At 41.5% G+C, this 15,994-nt stretch overlaps 1 protein-coding gene across 15 annotated transcripts in view; it reads right to left on the bottom strand.

Annotated features, from left to right (window-relative positions):
• Positions 1 to 5,928: 5,928 nt before the first annotated feature.
• Positions 5,929 to 15,994, bottom strand: part of Esrrg (estrogen-related receptor gamma) — a 618,195-nt gene continuing 608,129 nt past the window's right edge. For all 15 annotated transcript variants that reach the window (XM_087581296.1, XM_087581292.1, XM_087581294.1 and 12 more), the window contains one exon: positions 5,929 to 9,841. In XM_087581296.1, coding sequence (XP_087437422.1) covers positions 9,597 to 9,841 — 245 coding nt within the window. In that variant the 3' untranslated portion in view covers positions 5,929 to 9,596. The remainder of the gene's footprint in view (positions 9,842 to 15,994) is intronic.

Raw genomic sequence — 15,994 nt, 5'->3', positions numbered from 1 at the left:
CTGCTTTCAGTGGGCCTATGTTGCTAAACTTCCTGCTGGCACGTGGGTAGGTCATATGGATCTAGTGGGAAGGGTAGAGAAAGAACAGGACAACAGTCAACAGGCAGACATCCCTGTCCTGCCTTACCCATTGTGCACATTCAAGATGAATGACAAAGAGTTAAAAAGAAAGCAGCAATGGGCTCGGATTCTTGGACGCATTCAATAGAACTGAGTCAATGCTGTGTTCCACAACTCCAGAATGAGGAAACGTGGACAGGGTCATCATTCAGGCTTTAAAGTCTGCTCAATGCATGGCTAGTGGCTAAAGCAATTAAGATCAGGAATCAGACAGACTGCTCTGAAACTTAGCTGAGTCACACATCAGCTGCATGCTCTTAGGGCTCGTTATGCAATGCCATGGCTCGAGTGTGCGATGTATCCTCAAGCTCAGGATTTGAATGTTTAATTCTCCAGATGGTACCACTATTTTGGGATGTTTTTGAAATCTGGAGGTTTGCGAGTACATACAGGAAGTAGGTCACTGCAAACATGTTTGGGGGGGGGGTTATGCTATCCCTGGCCTCTAGTCTGTCTGTCTGTCTGTCTCTGTCTTTCTGTCTCTGTCTGTGGGTCTCTGTCTCTCTTTGTCTCTATCTCTCTCTGTCTCTCTTTGTCTTTATCTCTCTCTGTCTGTCTCTGTCTCTGTCTCTCTCTCTCCCTCTCTCTCTCTTATTTTCTGGTGGCCCACAGGGTGAGCCCCTCTCTTGGACCATATATCTTCACAGCCATGATGTCTTGCCCAAATACACAGAGCCAAGCTCCCAAAGAAGGGAAGCTCAGAAACTGTGGGACAAAAGAAATCTGTCTTCTTTAAATTGATTCGGCTGGTTACTCTATCAATGGGATTAACTTCTCTTAGTCTCTCTTACTGTATATGTAAAAGGGAGTTTAATAAAACCTCGTAGAGTTATTGGGTATATTTAAACTTTCTGACACACCCAATGAACGTAGCATAAGGGTACACATTTGGTCCTGGACAAGGGAAGCCAAGGCAACTCTGCTTCTGCAGCGATACACAAGAGTCCCTTGCGTTTGCCTTCTGTCAGCGAGGATCTCAGACACCCACACTGCTCCCAGTGTTAGTGGATTGCATCCTATTATCCATTCAATTACTCCAGCATCTTTATCCTGTTAGGAGCTTTCTTTAAAGAATGAAATGTAATTTCAATATATTGAGTTTTATATGAGGTTGAAGGTATTTTGTTCCCATCATTGAACTTTGTGATGATAGCTAGTCTTTGAAAAACGTATTTATCCTCATTTCCTTAAGTGGAGTACATTGCATTGCTACTCATGTCGTGTAGCTAGTCAGGGACAGAGCTGGGCTTTGAACTTACATTGAAGAACTCAATTTTGTTACATTGTCGACAGCTCTCCTATTTATGTTTGTGCCCCAGTTCTTATTACATAAAACATGTCGTGTACCAAAAACGTCCTGTGGAAAACTCACTTTATTTCAATCTGTTTACTTACTGCCCAGCCTAGAAATTATCAATGACTACATACTCATTATTGTGAATAAAGAAACTATTTTATATAGGTATTAAACTACAGAATTATATATTTCTTGATTCGCATGCGAATGGACCAGATATGTCAGCACAGACCTACTTACTTTGCTCAATGAAAAAGAACCTTGACCAAATAGAAGCCCCAGAGATTCAAAATGGAATCTTAGAGATTATTTTAAACTATCATCTTGCCTATGCCCTTTCTCAGAATGCTTGTCTATGATAGAAAAATCTCAATTTAGGAGATTTAGTCCAACTCAAGGCCTTGTTTGCAAAACTGGTCTTAAGGTCTAGTTTTCCTGCCTTGGGTTGTTTTTACTTTCTTTTGTACACCAGGCATTACTTTACTTGCCAACAGAACTGTGAAATTTGACTGATACTGCAGATTTACTCAGGGTGTGAACAGCCTCCTTTCAGACTGCCGTAAGCCTAAAGTGCTCCCTGAGAGGACTTGCAGTATCTTTTCCCAGAGTTGGTTGGTATTCCCTGAAATCAGCCAATGTTCAGCACACAGTCACGCTTAGTTTACAAACATTATATGAAGTCATTTCTTTCTTCTTTTCTATCTGCTTTTCCAGTTTCGATCTCTTGGGGGAAACATAATAAAAACTCCAGTTATAATTTGACTGCATGCGGCAGAATTAGCCTTACCCAGCACTTACGTGTTCAGAACCCTCTGTCTAAAATGCCATCTAGAGCCTCTGGAAATGTTCCGTTCACCCTAAGACATTCTTTACAGTTCTCCAAAGCTACGCTACAAAAGACAGTTATAATCCAAGACCTTTCTCCACTGGCCTTTGACCCACCTTAGATTTCTGTCTACGGCACTTCTGTTAGGGCTTCTTGTTGGGTTTTGCTTTCCCATACACATTTGATATTGAATTTAAGAACAGTTTCTGTGGAGAAGAAACTGAGTCACTTCAGAACTTCTGTGGCCTTTGGGGCCAAAGCATTGTTAGCATTTCTACGGGCCATACAACTGATGCCACCTTGTTTTTCCGTCTGGTGTCGATAATGAAACAGGGAGTTCTTAGAGATTGGACAGAGCCAGTAGGCAAATCTCTTGTGTAGGTGCACTCATAACACATGCCTGGTGACAACGTCACCTAGGTAATTTTTCTGCCAATAAACAAATTTGAAGTAGCTAAGATTTCTAAAACTTGAGACTAGTTGTTTATCTGGAATATACTACAGGGGGATCGTCACACAGTCCTGCACTGAATTTAATTTAAACAGTGACGGGGAAAACAAATCTCTACGGAAGATTTTTGACAATAATGAAAGATTTCTCTCAGCGGGTGAGCTGGTCGCGATTGCATTGTTGCAACCCAAGCTCACGTTACAGTCGGTCATTACCGTCGTAACAAGCCCTTGGACCAACTGGTGTGGACACGCAACATTGAGCCCCTGATGGGCACATTATTTCAAAACTTGAGCTTTGTGGAGGAAAAGACAGATATCCCTGGAAAAGGAGGGTTGTATTTTGAAATCCCTTTCTTCTCTACATTGCACCATAATAAGAGGCAGTTCCCAATCAATCTCCGACTACTTCGTTTGCTTTTTTACACCACGAAGGGGCAGGAGAATCATGAAGCTAGGCTTCCACTGGGAAAGAGCAGATTCTCTAACTTTAATAATCTGAACCCAGTGGGCTACGGAAATGTCCACCCGGCATGGAAGAGCCCGCAGAAAAACCTTTAAATGGATCTTGCTTTTCTTGCACAGAGAAGTCATCGGTGAAGTTCTTAAGTGAACAAAGTAGGTCAGAAACTTCTTCAGAGTTCTAAGAAGAAAACACTTTCACCCGCAATGCCATCTTACTTCTACATGCCACATAAACCAACAACTTGAAAAACAGGTCGGAAAAAAAAGTCTAATCTACAATCCAAAAACGAAAATTAATTTTAATATTTTTTATTTTCTTTTAAAGTAGGGAAAAATCATTGGTGTTTTTGTTTTTGTTTGTTTGTTTTGCTCCAGAATATGTAAATGGATTTCAAAGCAAGTTAAAGGCTCAAGTGGACAAATTTAAATAAAATGATCATGAAATACTCAGAACACACAAATTGCTTTGCTGACAATTCTATTTATTACTGATAATAACTAGATATGGACGGAATAGTCAAATAAAAGGTGCTGTCATGGGTCAGGAGAGATGGCTCAGTGGTTAAGAGCATTCGCTAGTCTTGTAGAAGATGAGAATTCAGTTCCCAGCACCCACATGGGACGAAATACTGGCAAATACTAAGCTCAACTCCAGGGACTACGGTGGCCTCTTCTGGCCTCTGAGGGCACTCACATAAGCACACACATAGATATACAGACACATGAAATGAAAAATGTAACAATCTTTTAAAAATCCGCTCCCTTGTCCTTTGGGGAGGGACAATATAAACAGAGAAGGAATTGCATGAAGGGCTCTCATCCCAGCTGGCATTAATTCACCTGTCTTCGTAGGAACAAAAAATAAAACGAGCTCTCTTGCCTCGATGTCTTCTTTAGTTACAAACATGCAGAGTCAGTGCAAGGAAGCGCTTTATATTTAAGGGTAGCTGTGGCTTGAGGAAATTACAAAGATGCCAAGATTCCTTCCTTATCTTCGTGTTAAGTCATCTGGAGATCTCCAAACGTCCCAAAGCCCAGCCCAGGCCATGTTGTAGACCCCAGTGAAACTGTATCCCCATCCTTCCTGGATGGGACATGTGTATCTGGAGGTCCTAGCACTTCTGAGAAGTTTACAGCATGGATACAAGTTTCAGAACCATTGCTTTTCAAAACAATTGCTTACAGTTGTATCAAAACTACCGTCAGTCAGTTTCTTTGAAATAATTGGTAAGATACACCACAGGGCACATCTACTTTTATAAGTTATGATTTACTGGTGACATTAGTTATTTTATATGTTTCTCTCATTTAGTATTTATTTATGAAGTTTCGGGAAATGACAACATGGGTTTTCAGATTTCAGTGCCTAAAATACTTTGAATGCAACATTTCGCTAATGTTTAACTCTTTTCTCCTGAAGGATGATAACTTCTTAAAATAATCTGAGAAGTAATGTGCCCCAATTCTAATATATTAAGGTGTGAAACAAATAATTTCTTGCAAACTGTTAAAAATTAACTAATTTGTAAAAAACAAAAAAAAAAACATTCAAATCTACCTTGTTTCTAAACTGACAAATGTAACAACTAAAAGTGTCCACCCCATTGTCTGTTGCTTGCATGCCTGAAGTAGCCAGGGTACATGTCCATACCAGAAAAGCTGTATAGTAAGTATATGATAAGAAAAAAACAGAGAATTTAAGTGTTTGATTTTGAAAAGAGCACGGGTATGCCTAGTGTATGTTTTAAAGGAGGAGCTCTCCTGGAGAACATGGACAGGGCACCCCTTCTTAGGGCTGCATGCTGCATTTCTGAAATTTGATGCACATATGTGAACAATTGAAAAGTAAGATATAGAACCATGAGATACTGTGTCGGGCTTTTACCTGCAACAGACGTTAAAATAATAAAGGCAGACTCGGAGCTTTCTTTCTATAGGATCTGAAAACAGCAGATCTGGCTGGTGGCCTGTGTGTCATTGCTGTGTGTCTCTGGAGAACCAGTCCCCTCAGCAAGGTGGGTGAGCACACTGACAAAATACTCTCGAGCAGGGCAGAGGAAACAAAGACAGGCTAGTCGGGGACAGCAAGAGAGAGCATATTAGCACTTGGTGACGGTTCCAGGAGGGTGCAGGGAAAGCTCCAAGTTGACCCCAAGCAGCGAGGGCAGGAAAAGGTTATTAGCTGTCAGCAGTGCTCTTTAGCCTTCCTGAATTCCAAGACAGCCTCCCCGCTAGGCATGGCTCAGAGGGCTCTGCCAAGATGTCCCATTCGGGAGAGCCGGCCAGTGGCTGTTCTGTGGACTCCTTCCACCATAGCTGGGCACTTGCTGAGCTCCATGTGTAGCAGCCCGGGAGCTTGATTTAATTGTCGATAGAAGGAAATAATAGATATCTCTCGCAGGTTTTAATATGATCTTAAAATAGGGGAAAGTTTTCTGTTATGACATTGACATAGAGGCGATGATTTTGAGTAATGCAGGATGATGTGGGGCTGCTTAAGATTAAATATGAGCTATATAAAGGCCTGTCAGAATGAATTCTAATGTGCCATGAGACACTTTGCATACCCTTAAATATGCAAAATGTCTCTTGGCACCCTAGAATTCATTCTGACAAGCCTTTATATAGCTCTTACTTAAAGTCCTACTTTATTTTTAGGGACCAGGTCCTCAGAGCTACTCTTTGAGGCGAGGCAACAAAGGGCATTGTTGATCCGTTTGTTTCTTTAGTGAAGGGGAAAAAAAATGAAACACAATACAAAACAGCAGCAAAAAGTGGAAGCTTGTTTAATATTGTTCTACCATCCTCCTGAAAGGCATAATAATTTGAGTTACATATCTGAACTGATTGGAGTCACAGAATCATAGCTCCTTTTTGCATTTAACAATATATACAATATAAAATAAATACATTTACACAAATGGACATTTGCTGGAGCACACAGTATGGTACACATCACAAAAATATACAATTGATTGCTTTACAGATGTGATGCCCATCTACAGCTATAGACATGGTTTCATTATTATTATTAATTATTATTATCATTATTATTTTTACTATTGGCTATAATGCAACTCCTGGATCATTGTAAGCAGTTTAAATTTTGTTTTGTCCATTTAGGATCTTTGCACATAAGACTGCCATAAAATGTTGTCCCAGGCAGGTAAACAGAGATGCTTAAATAATTAAAATACAATCACCAACATCCATTTTCTCTTCTATAAGAAAAATAGCAGTTTTAAATTTTTTATATCTTTTATGTCATCATTTAAATGCAAAATAGTGGAATAAATACAACAATCTGACTTGATTAAAACACGAAGAGTCACTACAAGGAGCCAAAACAATCATATCGCCTTAAATAAGAACAAACCTAAAAGGAAAATAAAACTGTAAATTGCATGGCTAAAACATACACCTTGGTATCTTCCCGACAGCTGGCATTAACTAAATGGTCTTGCTAGAAACTTGAAAAAACGATCAACTTTGCTCGAGCAAGGTACAAATGGCATCTACCCAGAAGCCCGTGCGTTCCTTTTAGATCTACATTTCAAGCTGTTTTTTTTTTTTTTCACTTCAGTTGTGAGATACTTGTTGTTTTCAAAGGCCAAGTCTTTTAAACAGAGGACGACACATTGTACCTCATTCTTTAAATGTGTTTCTGTCTCACGATCACTTGCGGGCTCTGGCTTCTGAAGCTCAGACCCTCGGGTGTGACTCAGTGAGGTGGTCGATACACTTTATATTCCTTTTGTACACATAGCGTAATTGCGCAATAGTAACTTAAACCCTGCATAAACCTTCTGCAAAATAATGTTTTGAACACATACATGATGAAGAATCTTACAGGATGAGCACCTTCCCCCACCCCCCAGGAGTTGTATTTTCTGTTGATGTTTAGTCAGGGATTTGCCAATTTTTTTTTAACTTATCACAGCTATCAATTTCAAGTTATCGACCATCCGAATGAATTGCTAACGATGATTTACCTAGATTCACACTACAGTCACTTTCTCTACTGAGAACCACAATCTACGATATATTCCCACATAGCTAATGATAGATACACAGTATTCCTAGCACAGGGCTGAGACGTCCTCAGTCCAAGGTATTTTGCTTAACGCACACAAAGTAGCAATAGTTTTGGAAGCAAGTCCGCACCAAAAGGGTTTGCAACAACACAGAGCGAGTTAATAACAACATCTGAGAGATGATCAGGGGAAAGCCATATATACAGCATTTAAAAATTAGACTTATCTATATTCTTGAATATTCAAAGTTTTATGTCTAAGCTATACATTGGTATTCTATAATAAACCATTAGAGAAATTATCCCTTTTTTGAAAATATTATGATTTTGATGTGTGTCTGATCATAATGAATACTGTTTTGGAGTTTCAATCTCTTAGTTATTACTGGTAAGGAGTAGAAGATACTACTGTGGTCTCCTGAGGAAGTATACATCCAATACTGTCTCTAATTCTACCCTGTGTCTAAAAGCACACACCACAAGAATCCAAACACCACGAGAACAAGACGACAGTTTCTGAATGCAACGTAAAGTTCAGAAAAGCGCAGCGAACATGGAACATTGAAGCTGAACTATTCTTTTGTTTGTTAGGGGTACAACTTTAATTACATCTGTGTACATAGAGTAAGACTATCCACAGAATACAGAGAGCAGCTACTAACACTGGTCCATTGGTAAAGCATTCTATGGAGGTTACTGTTTTCTGGTTATTCGGCGGGCGACTGTAGGTTTCGGGAGGGGGCATCTGATTTCTTCATTAGATTACACCTGGTTACAGTCTGAAACCTGACTGACCTTCGTGCTGTGACCACGCTTGTTGAAAAGCACATCTATTGGCTTAGCTTTTGGTTAAAAAACAAACAACGAAACAAAACAAACCTGCAGGTTAATTGAAACAACCATTCCTAAAGTGGATCAACTCCTACGGATTAGGACTTTAGAATTTGGTCAGGTGTCTGCTGTCTTTGACGGTTGGTTTGTTTGAATTCTGGCATTAGCCTTATTGCCTCTGAAATATTGGCTCACAGCTCCTTCTGAGACAGAGTTTGCAACTGCATACAGGCAGCATCTTGTTCCTAACCACGAGTGCAGCTAGAAATCGTATGGCGACTGTCCCTCCCAGCAGGGAGGTGTACTGGTGCTAATTCTACAGATAGGGATCCCATGTGCAGTGCTCGTGGACGGGACCACTCGGTGTCACGGTAGGTATAATCTAATCCTTGGTGTCAGTGAACATTTAGGCAAACTGGAGCTCATGTAAGAAAGAGATGTTTGGGACCAGACTGGCACACGACATAAATTGCATCCGTGGTAATATGCACCTTCCCTTCAACTATTGCTTGAGTAAGTTAAATCCCCATATTAATAAATGGCTGAAAAGTGGTAAAGCTGGTACAAAAAAATCTCCATTTGTAAGAAGAAACAAAACATTTTTAAAAATCTTCCTTCAGGGTTCATTTGTCCTTCATTAGTGTTCAATTGTTCAAAGCCAGCACGAGGTTGCGGTATCCTTACCCCTCTCTAGTATTGCATGAATGAATAAAGCTTAAACGATTCCCTGAAAAAGTTACATAGTAGCTAAACTAACCAACACCTGGAAGACTTGACAAAAGAATTAAGGAATCAAATGGCTGTAACTGATCTAGATGAGAAAGCAAGGAGAAGCAGCCGATGCCGCCGCCACTTAGGTTGTCTGGTCGGAGGCTGCCCCGTAGACTCTAATACTGCACTAAGTCGATTCGTTTGCATTGCACTGTTCTTCAGGTACGGTTCTCTCTTTGATTCCTTACTCACTGGGGCTGTCATGGTTCACTACAAGTTCACTGGCATCCATAGTATGGATCTCTGTCCTTTGGCAGGGTTGGTTTCCATCTCTCTCCAGTTAGAGACCGCTTTTAAGAGTTCAGCAGCAGAAGGAAGGAAAGGAAAAAATGGGGGAGGAAGAGGTGGGGAAGAGACGTAAGAGGTGGAAGAAATGTCCCGTACACTTAGAGGTGTTGGATATGTAGGGTGGGAGGGGCTGTGAGGAAGGGAGGAGGGACAAGAACAAGGCAAGAGAAGAAGATTGGGGAAAGGAAGAGAAAGGAAGAGGGCAGAAGAAAGGAAGCGGGAGAGGGAGAAGGAACCTTGAGTGAAAGAAGCAAAACTTAATAACGGAACAAGGAAGAGTGGGGAACGCAGGGAGGTGGCCAGAGGATCATGGGATAAAGTAGAGGAAACCTAACAGGAAGATTGGCGGAATCCGCAGGCTGCATCAGGCTGCATCGTACTGTGGCTGCTAAGGTATCAGTGCAGTCTGTTGAATTTTAATGTTGTTCGCTAAACTCTAAGATTCTTCGACATCATTCTTGGGTTTTATCTTCCCTTTTGAACGTGCAGGACGGGAGGGCTCAGGGGGCTGTTAGTCAGACCTTGGCTTCCAGCATTTCCAGAAACAGTTTGTGCATGGGCACTTTGCCTTCAAGTTTGATGTTGTAGAAGTGTTGGACCGCCTTGGTGGAGGTCTGCCTCAGGAGCGGCAGCGTCATCAGCATCTTGCCTGCACGGCGTGGGTCTTCCATGTGCTGGCCAGCCTCGTAATCCTGCAGGGCCTCGTGCAACACATCCTGAAGTTTCTGGACAGCCTCCACGTCTTCTATGTGCATGGAATCTGGACAAGAAAGCAGACTAGGTCAGCAATCATGTGAAGAGTAAAATCAAAGTAACTAAACAAAAGGCAGTTTATTTTACACACACATACACACATATACACACATATACATAGACATACACACCATAGAGACACACACATACACACTCACACATACATACACATATACACATAGACACAAACACATAACACACAGACACATACTCGCACACTCATACACACATTCACACTCACTCACACACTCTCTCACATGCACACACACACATTCCTATGCACACACTCACACACACAAACATACACACTAAAAGCACTATAAAGCAATATCACTAAGGAACACAGATGAAAACATTCTAAATAAAATACTTGTGTGTTCTTGTGCACCCCAACATCAAAGCTGCTTCAAAACCTGTATGTTTTTTTTCCTGAATTTCACTTAGTACTCTTCGATATGAGCTTAGAATTTAAGAATTAGTTTATGTATGTATGTATGTATGTATGTATGTATGTATGTATGTGTGTATATATATATATATATATATATATACACACATACATACACACAGACACACACACACACACACACACACACGTATTTACAGCATACACATAATGACGAGTAGAACGCTTTAACATAATATGATCTTGGCAGCATGACCTTTTTCCTGGGTTCATTTAACAAAGAACTGCAGCAAGGAATCTACAACACAGATGAATAAGGGAAGGGACAGAAACTAACACGATCAAAACCTACTCTAAGAAATTCTCAAAGAATAAATAAAAATACTATTTTTAAAAAATTCTAAATGTTTGCTGAGATCAATTTAAACCCCAAATTCCTACCCGAAAGTTCATATTCCCCAAAGGTCAGAAAAAGTTAATGAGCATGGTCGTAATTCATAACTCCGCACGGCACGCAGAGCCCCTCACTCTCTGATATCTCCACCATTTCTGATGCTTCAAGACCTCAAACGCATTGCTCACACCTGATTAAGGTATTCTTATATACTCAGATTCCCTTGAGCTGTGAAATGTTTTCCACATTTGTAACGGCAAACGCTGCCCCTAAATTGACTGATTTAACAACCCAATGTAGTCGAGAACAAAAAGGGTTAACAAGGTTGCTGTAATTATCCTTGTGAGAAATGTGAAATGTGGATTAAAAAAATAAAACAGACACTTAATTATATACAAGTTTGAATCATTTAGCACGTTTTATTGATTCCGATGACAGTTTATCTGTTAATTACACATAATGGAGTCTTTGGGGACTCTTCATGTTTAATAATCCCTTTTCTCTGTGAATGTCAAGTGCGAAGATGTATGTAGTTAGCCAAAGTTTCACACAATTCAAACACAGATCACAGAGCAAACTAAACAGAACCTTGTAATAAAACCAAATAAAAACAAACAGGCAGAGGGATGGGGATGGCTGGATAGAACCAGTAAAACTCGGTTAATACCCTTCTGTCTGGAACCTCAAGAGGAGAGATGGTGTTAGCAACCCACAGTTAAAATTTCTGACCCAGAGGTGTTCCTGCCTATTGGAACTGCAGGGACAAAACTGGAGAAGAGACTGAGGGAAAGGAATCTAGTGACAGGCCCAACTGGGGATCTACCTCATGGGGAGACACTAAGGCCTGACACTATGCTATGAAGTGTTTACAGATAGGGGCCTAGCATGGCTGTCCTCGGAGAGGCCGAGCCAGCAGCTGACTGAGACAGAGGCAGATACCCCCCCCCCACTGGACTGAAGTCAGGGACCCCTGTGGTTGAATTATGGGAAGGGTGGAAGAGGCAGACAAGGAGGGCAACCCTATAGGAAAACCAGCCGTCTCAACTAACCTGGACCTCTGGGAGCTCCCAGCTGAGCCAAGCAGACAGCATAAAGGGGCTGGTCTGAGGTCCCTGACACGTATATAACAGGGGACTGCCTGGTCTGGCTTCAGTGGGAGAAACTGGGCTGAATCCTTGAAAGACTTGAGGCCCCATGAAAGGGGGAGGTGCTAGGGAGGTATCCTCTCGGGGACAGGGGAGGGAGGCATGGGATGAGGAACTGTTGGGGGGGACCAGGAGAGGGGGCAACAGCTAGATGGTAAATAAATAAATTGCTTTAGATAGATTTAAAAAACCTCTTCTGTCTGTTAAAATTATTTAGTTGCTTTTTCTTGTACAGGGTCACATAAAAGTATATTACCACATTGTTGATAAATTTGCCTGTTATTTATATTGAGTAGATAAGGATTGCATGGTGTTTTTGATGCCACTTTGAGACTGAGCTTAACATGGCATGGTAACCATGGCTACCTCTGAGCAATGCAATACGGTGATGCTCGAGTCTATGTTAACACCAGTGGATCACTTGGTTGACACTGCCTTGTAGAAGAGCTGGGTGTGGGGGCACAAGACCCTCACCTGGAAGTCCTGCTATTGTTCCATTTTGCTCCTTCTCCCCTGTTGATAATGATCTTGGGAGGTACTAGAGAACAAGGGAAGTAGTGAGGTGATTGCTGGTAGACTCCATGATGGAGCTTCAGGAGGTCACAGTTCACAGTGAGCTGGGACTAGGCAGTGATGGAGCTGCTTTGTAGTCACTCGTCCTGTTAATTACCCTCCATTTGTGCTTTCTCAAGCACTATGTGTGTGTGTGTGTGTGTGTGTGTGTGTGTGTGTAAGGGCCCAAGTGTTCACGAATACACACCTGCATCTCTGTAACCTTCTTCAATAACTACCCACTGTGCCTTCTGAGGTGGGCTCTCTCAATGGCTCAGAATTTGCCAAACCTGCTAGACTGGCTGGCCAGTGAGTCCCGGGAGTCTTCCTGTCTCTGCCTCCCCACCACTGGGATTGCAAGCTCTGGCTACCCTATCTAGCTTTTGGCACAGCTTCTTGTCATTCAAACACTGGCCCTGATGCTGGCAAGGAGAGCATTTTACCCACTGATCCATCTCACTAGCTCTGTAGACTCCATTTTTGTTTTCTCAGATTGGGCTTCTAGAATACAGTGATGATGGCGTTTCTTCTCCAATGAAAATGGAACTGCCGAGGGAGAACAGTCCTGGTGTCTCCCACCTTTATCAACAGCCTTCTCTATGGTGTTCCAAGCAATGGTGTCTCCAGTTGGATGAAGACTGCTGCTTCAAGGAGCAGTCTAATGATAAGAAATACTTATCTCATATTTTCCAGTCTGTCTCCAAGTGCCTTTCTTTGGTACGGGGTACAACTACTGGGATAAACTAGAGCGTATTTCTCTTTTCTAGGTGGTGTTCCTTTGAACATGGGAATCCAGCTGCAGCCCCGTCCCACCCCACCCCCATCCTTACCCCCACCCCCAGCTTTTCAGCTTTTCCTTCGACACTACTCTAGCCTGGCCTAGGGAGATATACGAGCGGATGTCACAGGAAATGAGGCGAGAACAAATAGCAGAGCGATATGCTCACAAACAGCAATTAAGACTTCACACTATTCTTTAAAGGCTGTGATTTAGCTGGAGAGATTTAAAAATGATTTAATCAAATTACTATGATAATTTAACTTCCCATTTACAGAAAAGATTCTAACTCATTTTAGCTTTCCTCGTTCTCAGATCTGCTAATACTTTAAATGCAAACTCACTAAATCTGAACTATTTAATTAGACCACGATTCAGCCGGCAGACTGCTGAAGGAAATATTCATCTCCATTAGGGACCCTAGTTCAAGTGCTGGTTCCGTAACACTAATCTGCTCCGTTTCTTGGGCTAGGTGGACACTCAGGTGCCAGGCTCAGGAGAAGAGGCATTGGTGATTGTCCGGCTTTGGTTGTTGGTCCTGGCTTCTTCGCAAGTATGTTTCCAAGGAAACAGGTCTTAGGATTCAATGAATGGAAACAAAGTAATAACAGGGATACACCAGGTCATGAGCACAGGAGACGGGGTAAGACAAATGGAAACAAAGTAATAACAGGGATACACCAGGTCATGAGCTCAAATGACAGGCTAAGGCTTCACATTAAGGGCCCTAGTTCAGCTGGTAAGAAACTTGGATGCCTGGGCCCAAGTCCCAAACCACCAAATCAAGGTATTGGGGCTTGGTCCACAACTTTCCACTAAATCTTGGTTGAGGACTACTAAATAGTATAATAAATATATAGATGCTATTAAAAAGAATTAAGATTTCAAAATGTAACCAAGAGTTCAAATAAGATATACACTATCATTACGTACTGTTTCATCCCTTAATAATTACCTTAATGATTAGCTATATAGAATGGCTTTATTATGTTTTACTTGTTTGTTTGTTTAATGTAAGTGGGTGTTTTGCCTGTATGACTGTGTACCATGTGTGCAGTGCCTGCAGAGGCCAGAAGAGGGCCTCGTATCCCGAGACTCCAGATACTGAGAGCTGTGAACTCTGTAGGTGCTGGGTATTGAACCTACGTCCTCTGGAAGGTCAATCAGTGCTCTTAATCACCTCAGGAGTTCAACTTTCAAAATATTTGATATGTTACTTTATGAATGAGACCATAAGAGAGGGTGCCATTCCAGTCTTTGATGTTCAAAACAGGGATAAAACACATCTATTTCCATAGTGGGGACATTCAAAGGCTTTGGTTTTATTCATTAAGTGTAGTGAAGCATTGGCCTTTTCTATAATGGAGGGCATGGGCGTAACTCCTCAAAGGGCCACAGTTCAATCTAGGAACTGGCTTTCTGCTTGTGGCTCATGCTCTATAATGATGTCTCAGGCTGAGCTAGGACTGAGTATCAGAACTATACCTGCATGTCTAATGTCAAGTCTAGTATGGAGAATGAACAATCATAACTGGTAACACACTGTGGAACAGAGATGGTCACTTTACTGGGCATTTATAATGGACAGGGTATGTGGTTCCATGTCCAAGTGCTTTCCTAGCAGGTAGGAAGGACCTGGTGTCGATACCCAGTACTGAAACAATGTAAAACAGTCTATATGAGAAAGGTGACAATCAATATGACTTTTAGCCCTGAACCTTAAAAGATTAAAACAGAATGTGCTAAACAAAACAAAAAAATGGAAATGAGCAAAGGTCTGTTTCTTCAAAGAGAATTGATGTTTTAATCTCTCTAGGCACAGTGGATAAGGTACTCTAGAGTGATCCCATGGTCAGCAACCAGCGGCCATCCAGGATCCCTGATAAACTGTAAGACAAATGCTCTCTTGATTGACATCCAAAATGAAGGGTGAAAGGACTGATCCTAAGTGTTCCTATAGTAACTGGGCAGTAAAGCCAGTGCGTGTGGCATTGCCACACAAATCAGGACAAGGTTGTCCTCAAGACTGCTTCCCCAAACCCATACGATTAAATATATGTGGGTGTTCCTAACATTCCTCGAGTTGCCATCTGGCCCTGTTTAAAATGTCACACCAAATGCTATAACTATCAATTAAAACCACTAAGTCATTCAAAAAAAATTCTAAGAAATCAACCACTGACTAACTTGGAACAACCTTGACCGCCAGTAAAGATAGCATTTGCGATTGACTGATATTCATTAAATATGCATGAATACCTATGTGTATTACAACATTTTAAAAGAATATATATAAATATATTTAAAAGCTGGAAAATAAAGAGGACTTGAGTATTTGCCCCGCTTTTGTCTGACTGGCAGCTAAAGAGCAGGTGAGTTTTCAGAGGATTTTATATGCATCTCGTGATAGAGCGAAAAGCAGAAGTTGAGACCACAGTAAATACTCTTCAATCTCCAGAGACGAACATCTGAATCATTAGCTCCCTAAGCTCTAACATCTGCCCCCCACCCCCGTAGCTACTCAGCAATGAGCTACCTACACACCTGAGTTATACAACCCAGGTTGTGAGGAAGTCTGTTGCAGGGCAGAGACCCCAATCTCCACAACAGACCAAAGGCAATGGAAAGAAAGTGGGGATATTTAGACTTGGGCTATACATTTTGGTTCTAAAGTCCACCCACAGGACTTACAGAGTTAACTACGCCCCACACTTGAGTCAACTTCTGCTACAGTCAGTGAGTCCAGTGTATATATCTGAATCAAAGCATAGATTTAGTGCCTCATTTCCTAAACGCAGTTACTTTGGAGGAAAGGGAGAGGGTTCAGGTTGGAACAAGACATCTGGAAGGGTTCCTGGCATCTTATGTTTTGACCTTGCATATAT

This window comes from Rattus norvegicus, chromosome 13 (genome assembly GCF_021556685.1).
Source record: "Rattus norvegicus strain SHRSP/BbbUtx chromosome 13, alternate assembly SHRSP_T2T, whole genome shotgun sequence".
NCBI classification, from domain to species: domain Eukaryota; kingdom Metazoa; phylum Chordata; class Mammalia; order Rodentia; family Muridae; genus Rattus; species Rattus norvegicus.
Note: the sequence above shows the minus strand (reverse complement) of the source record. Positions and strands in the feature narration are given on the sequence as shown.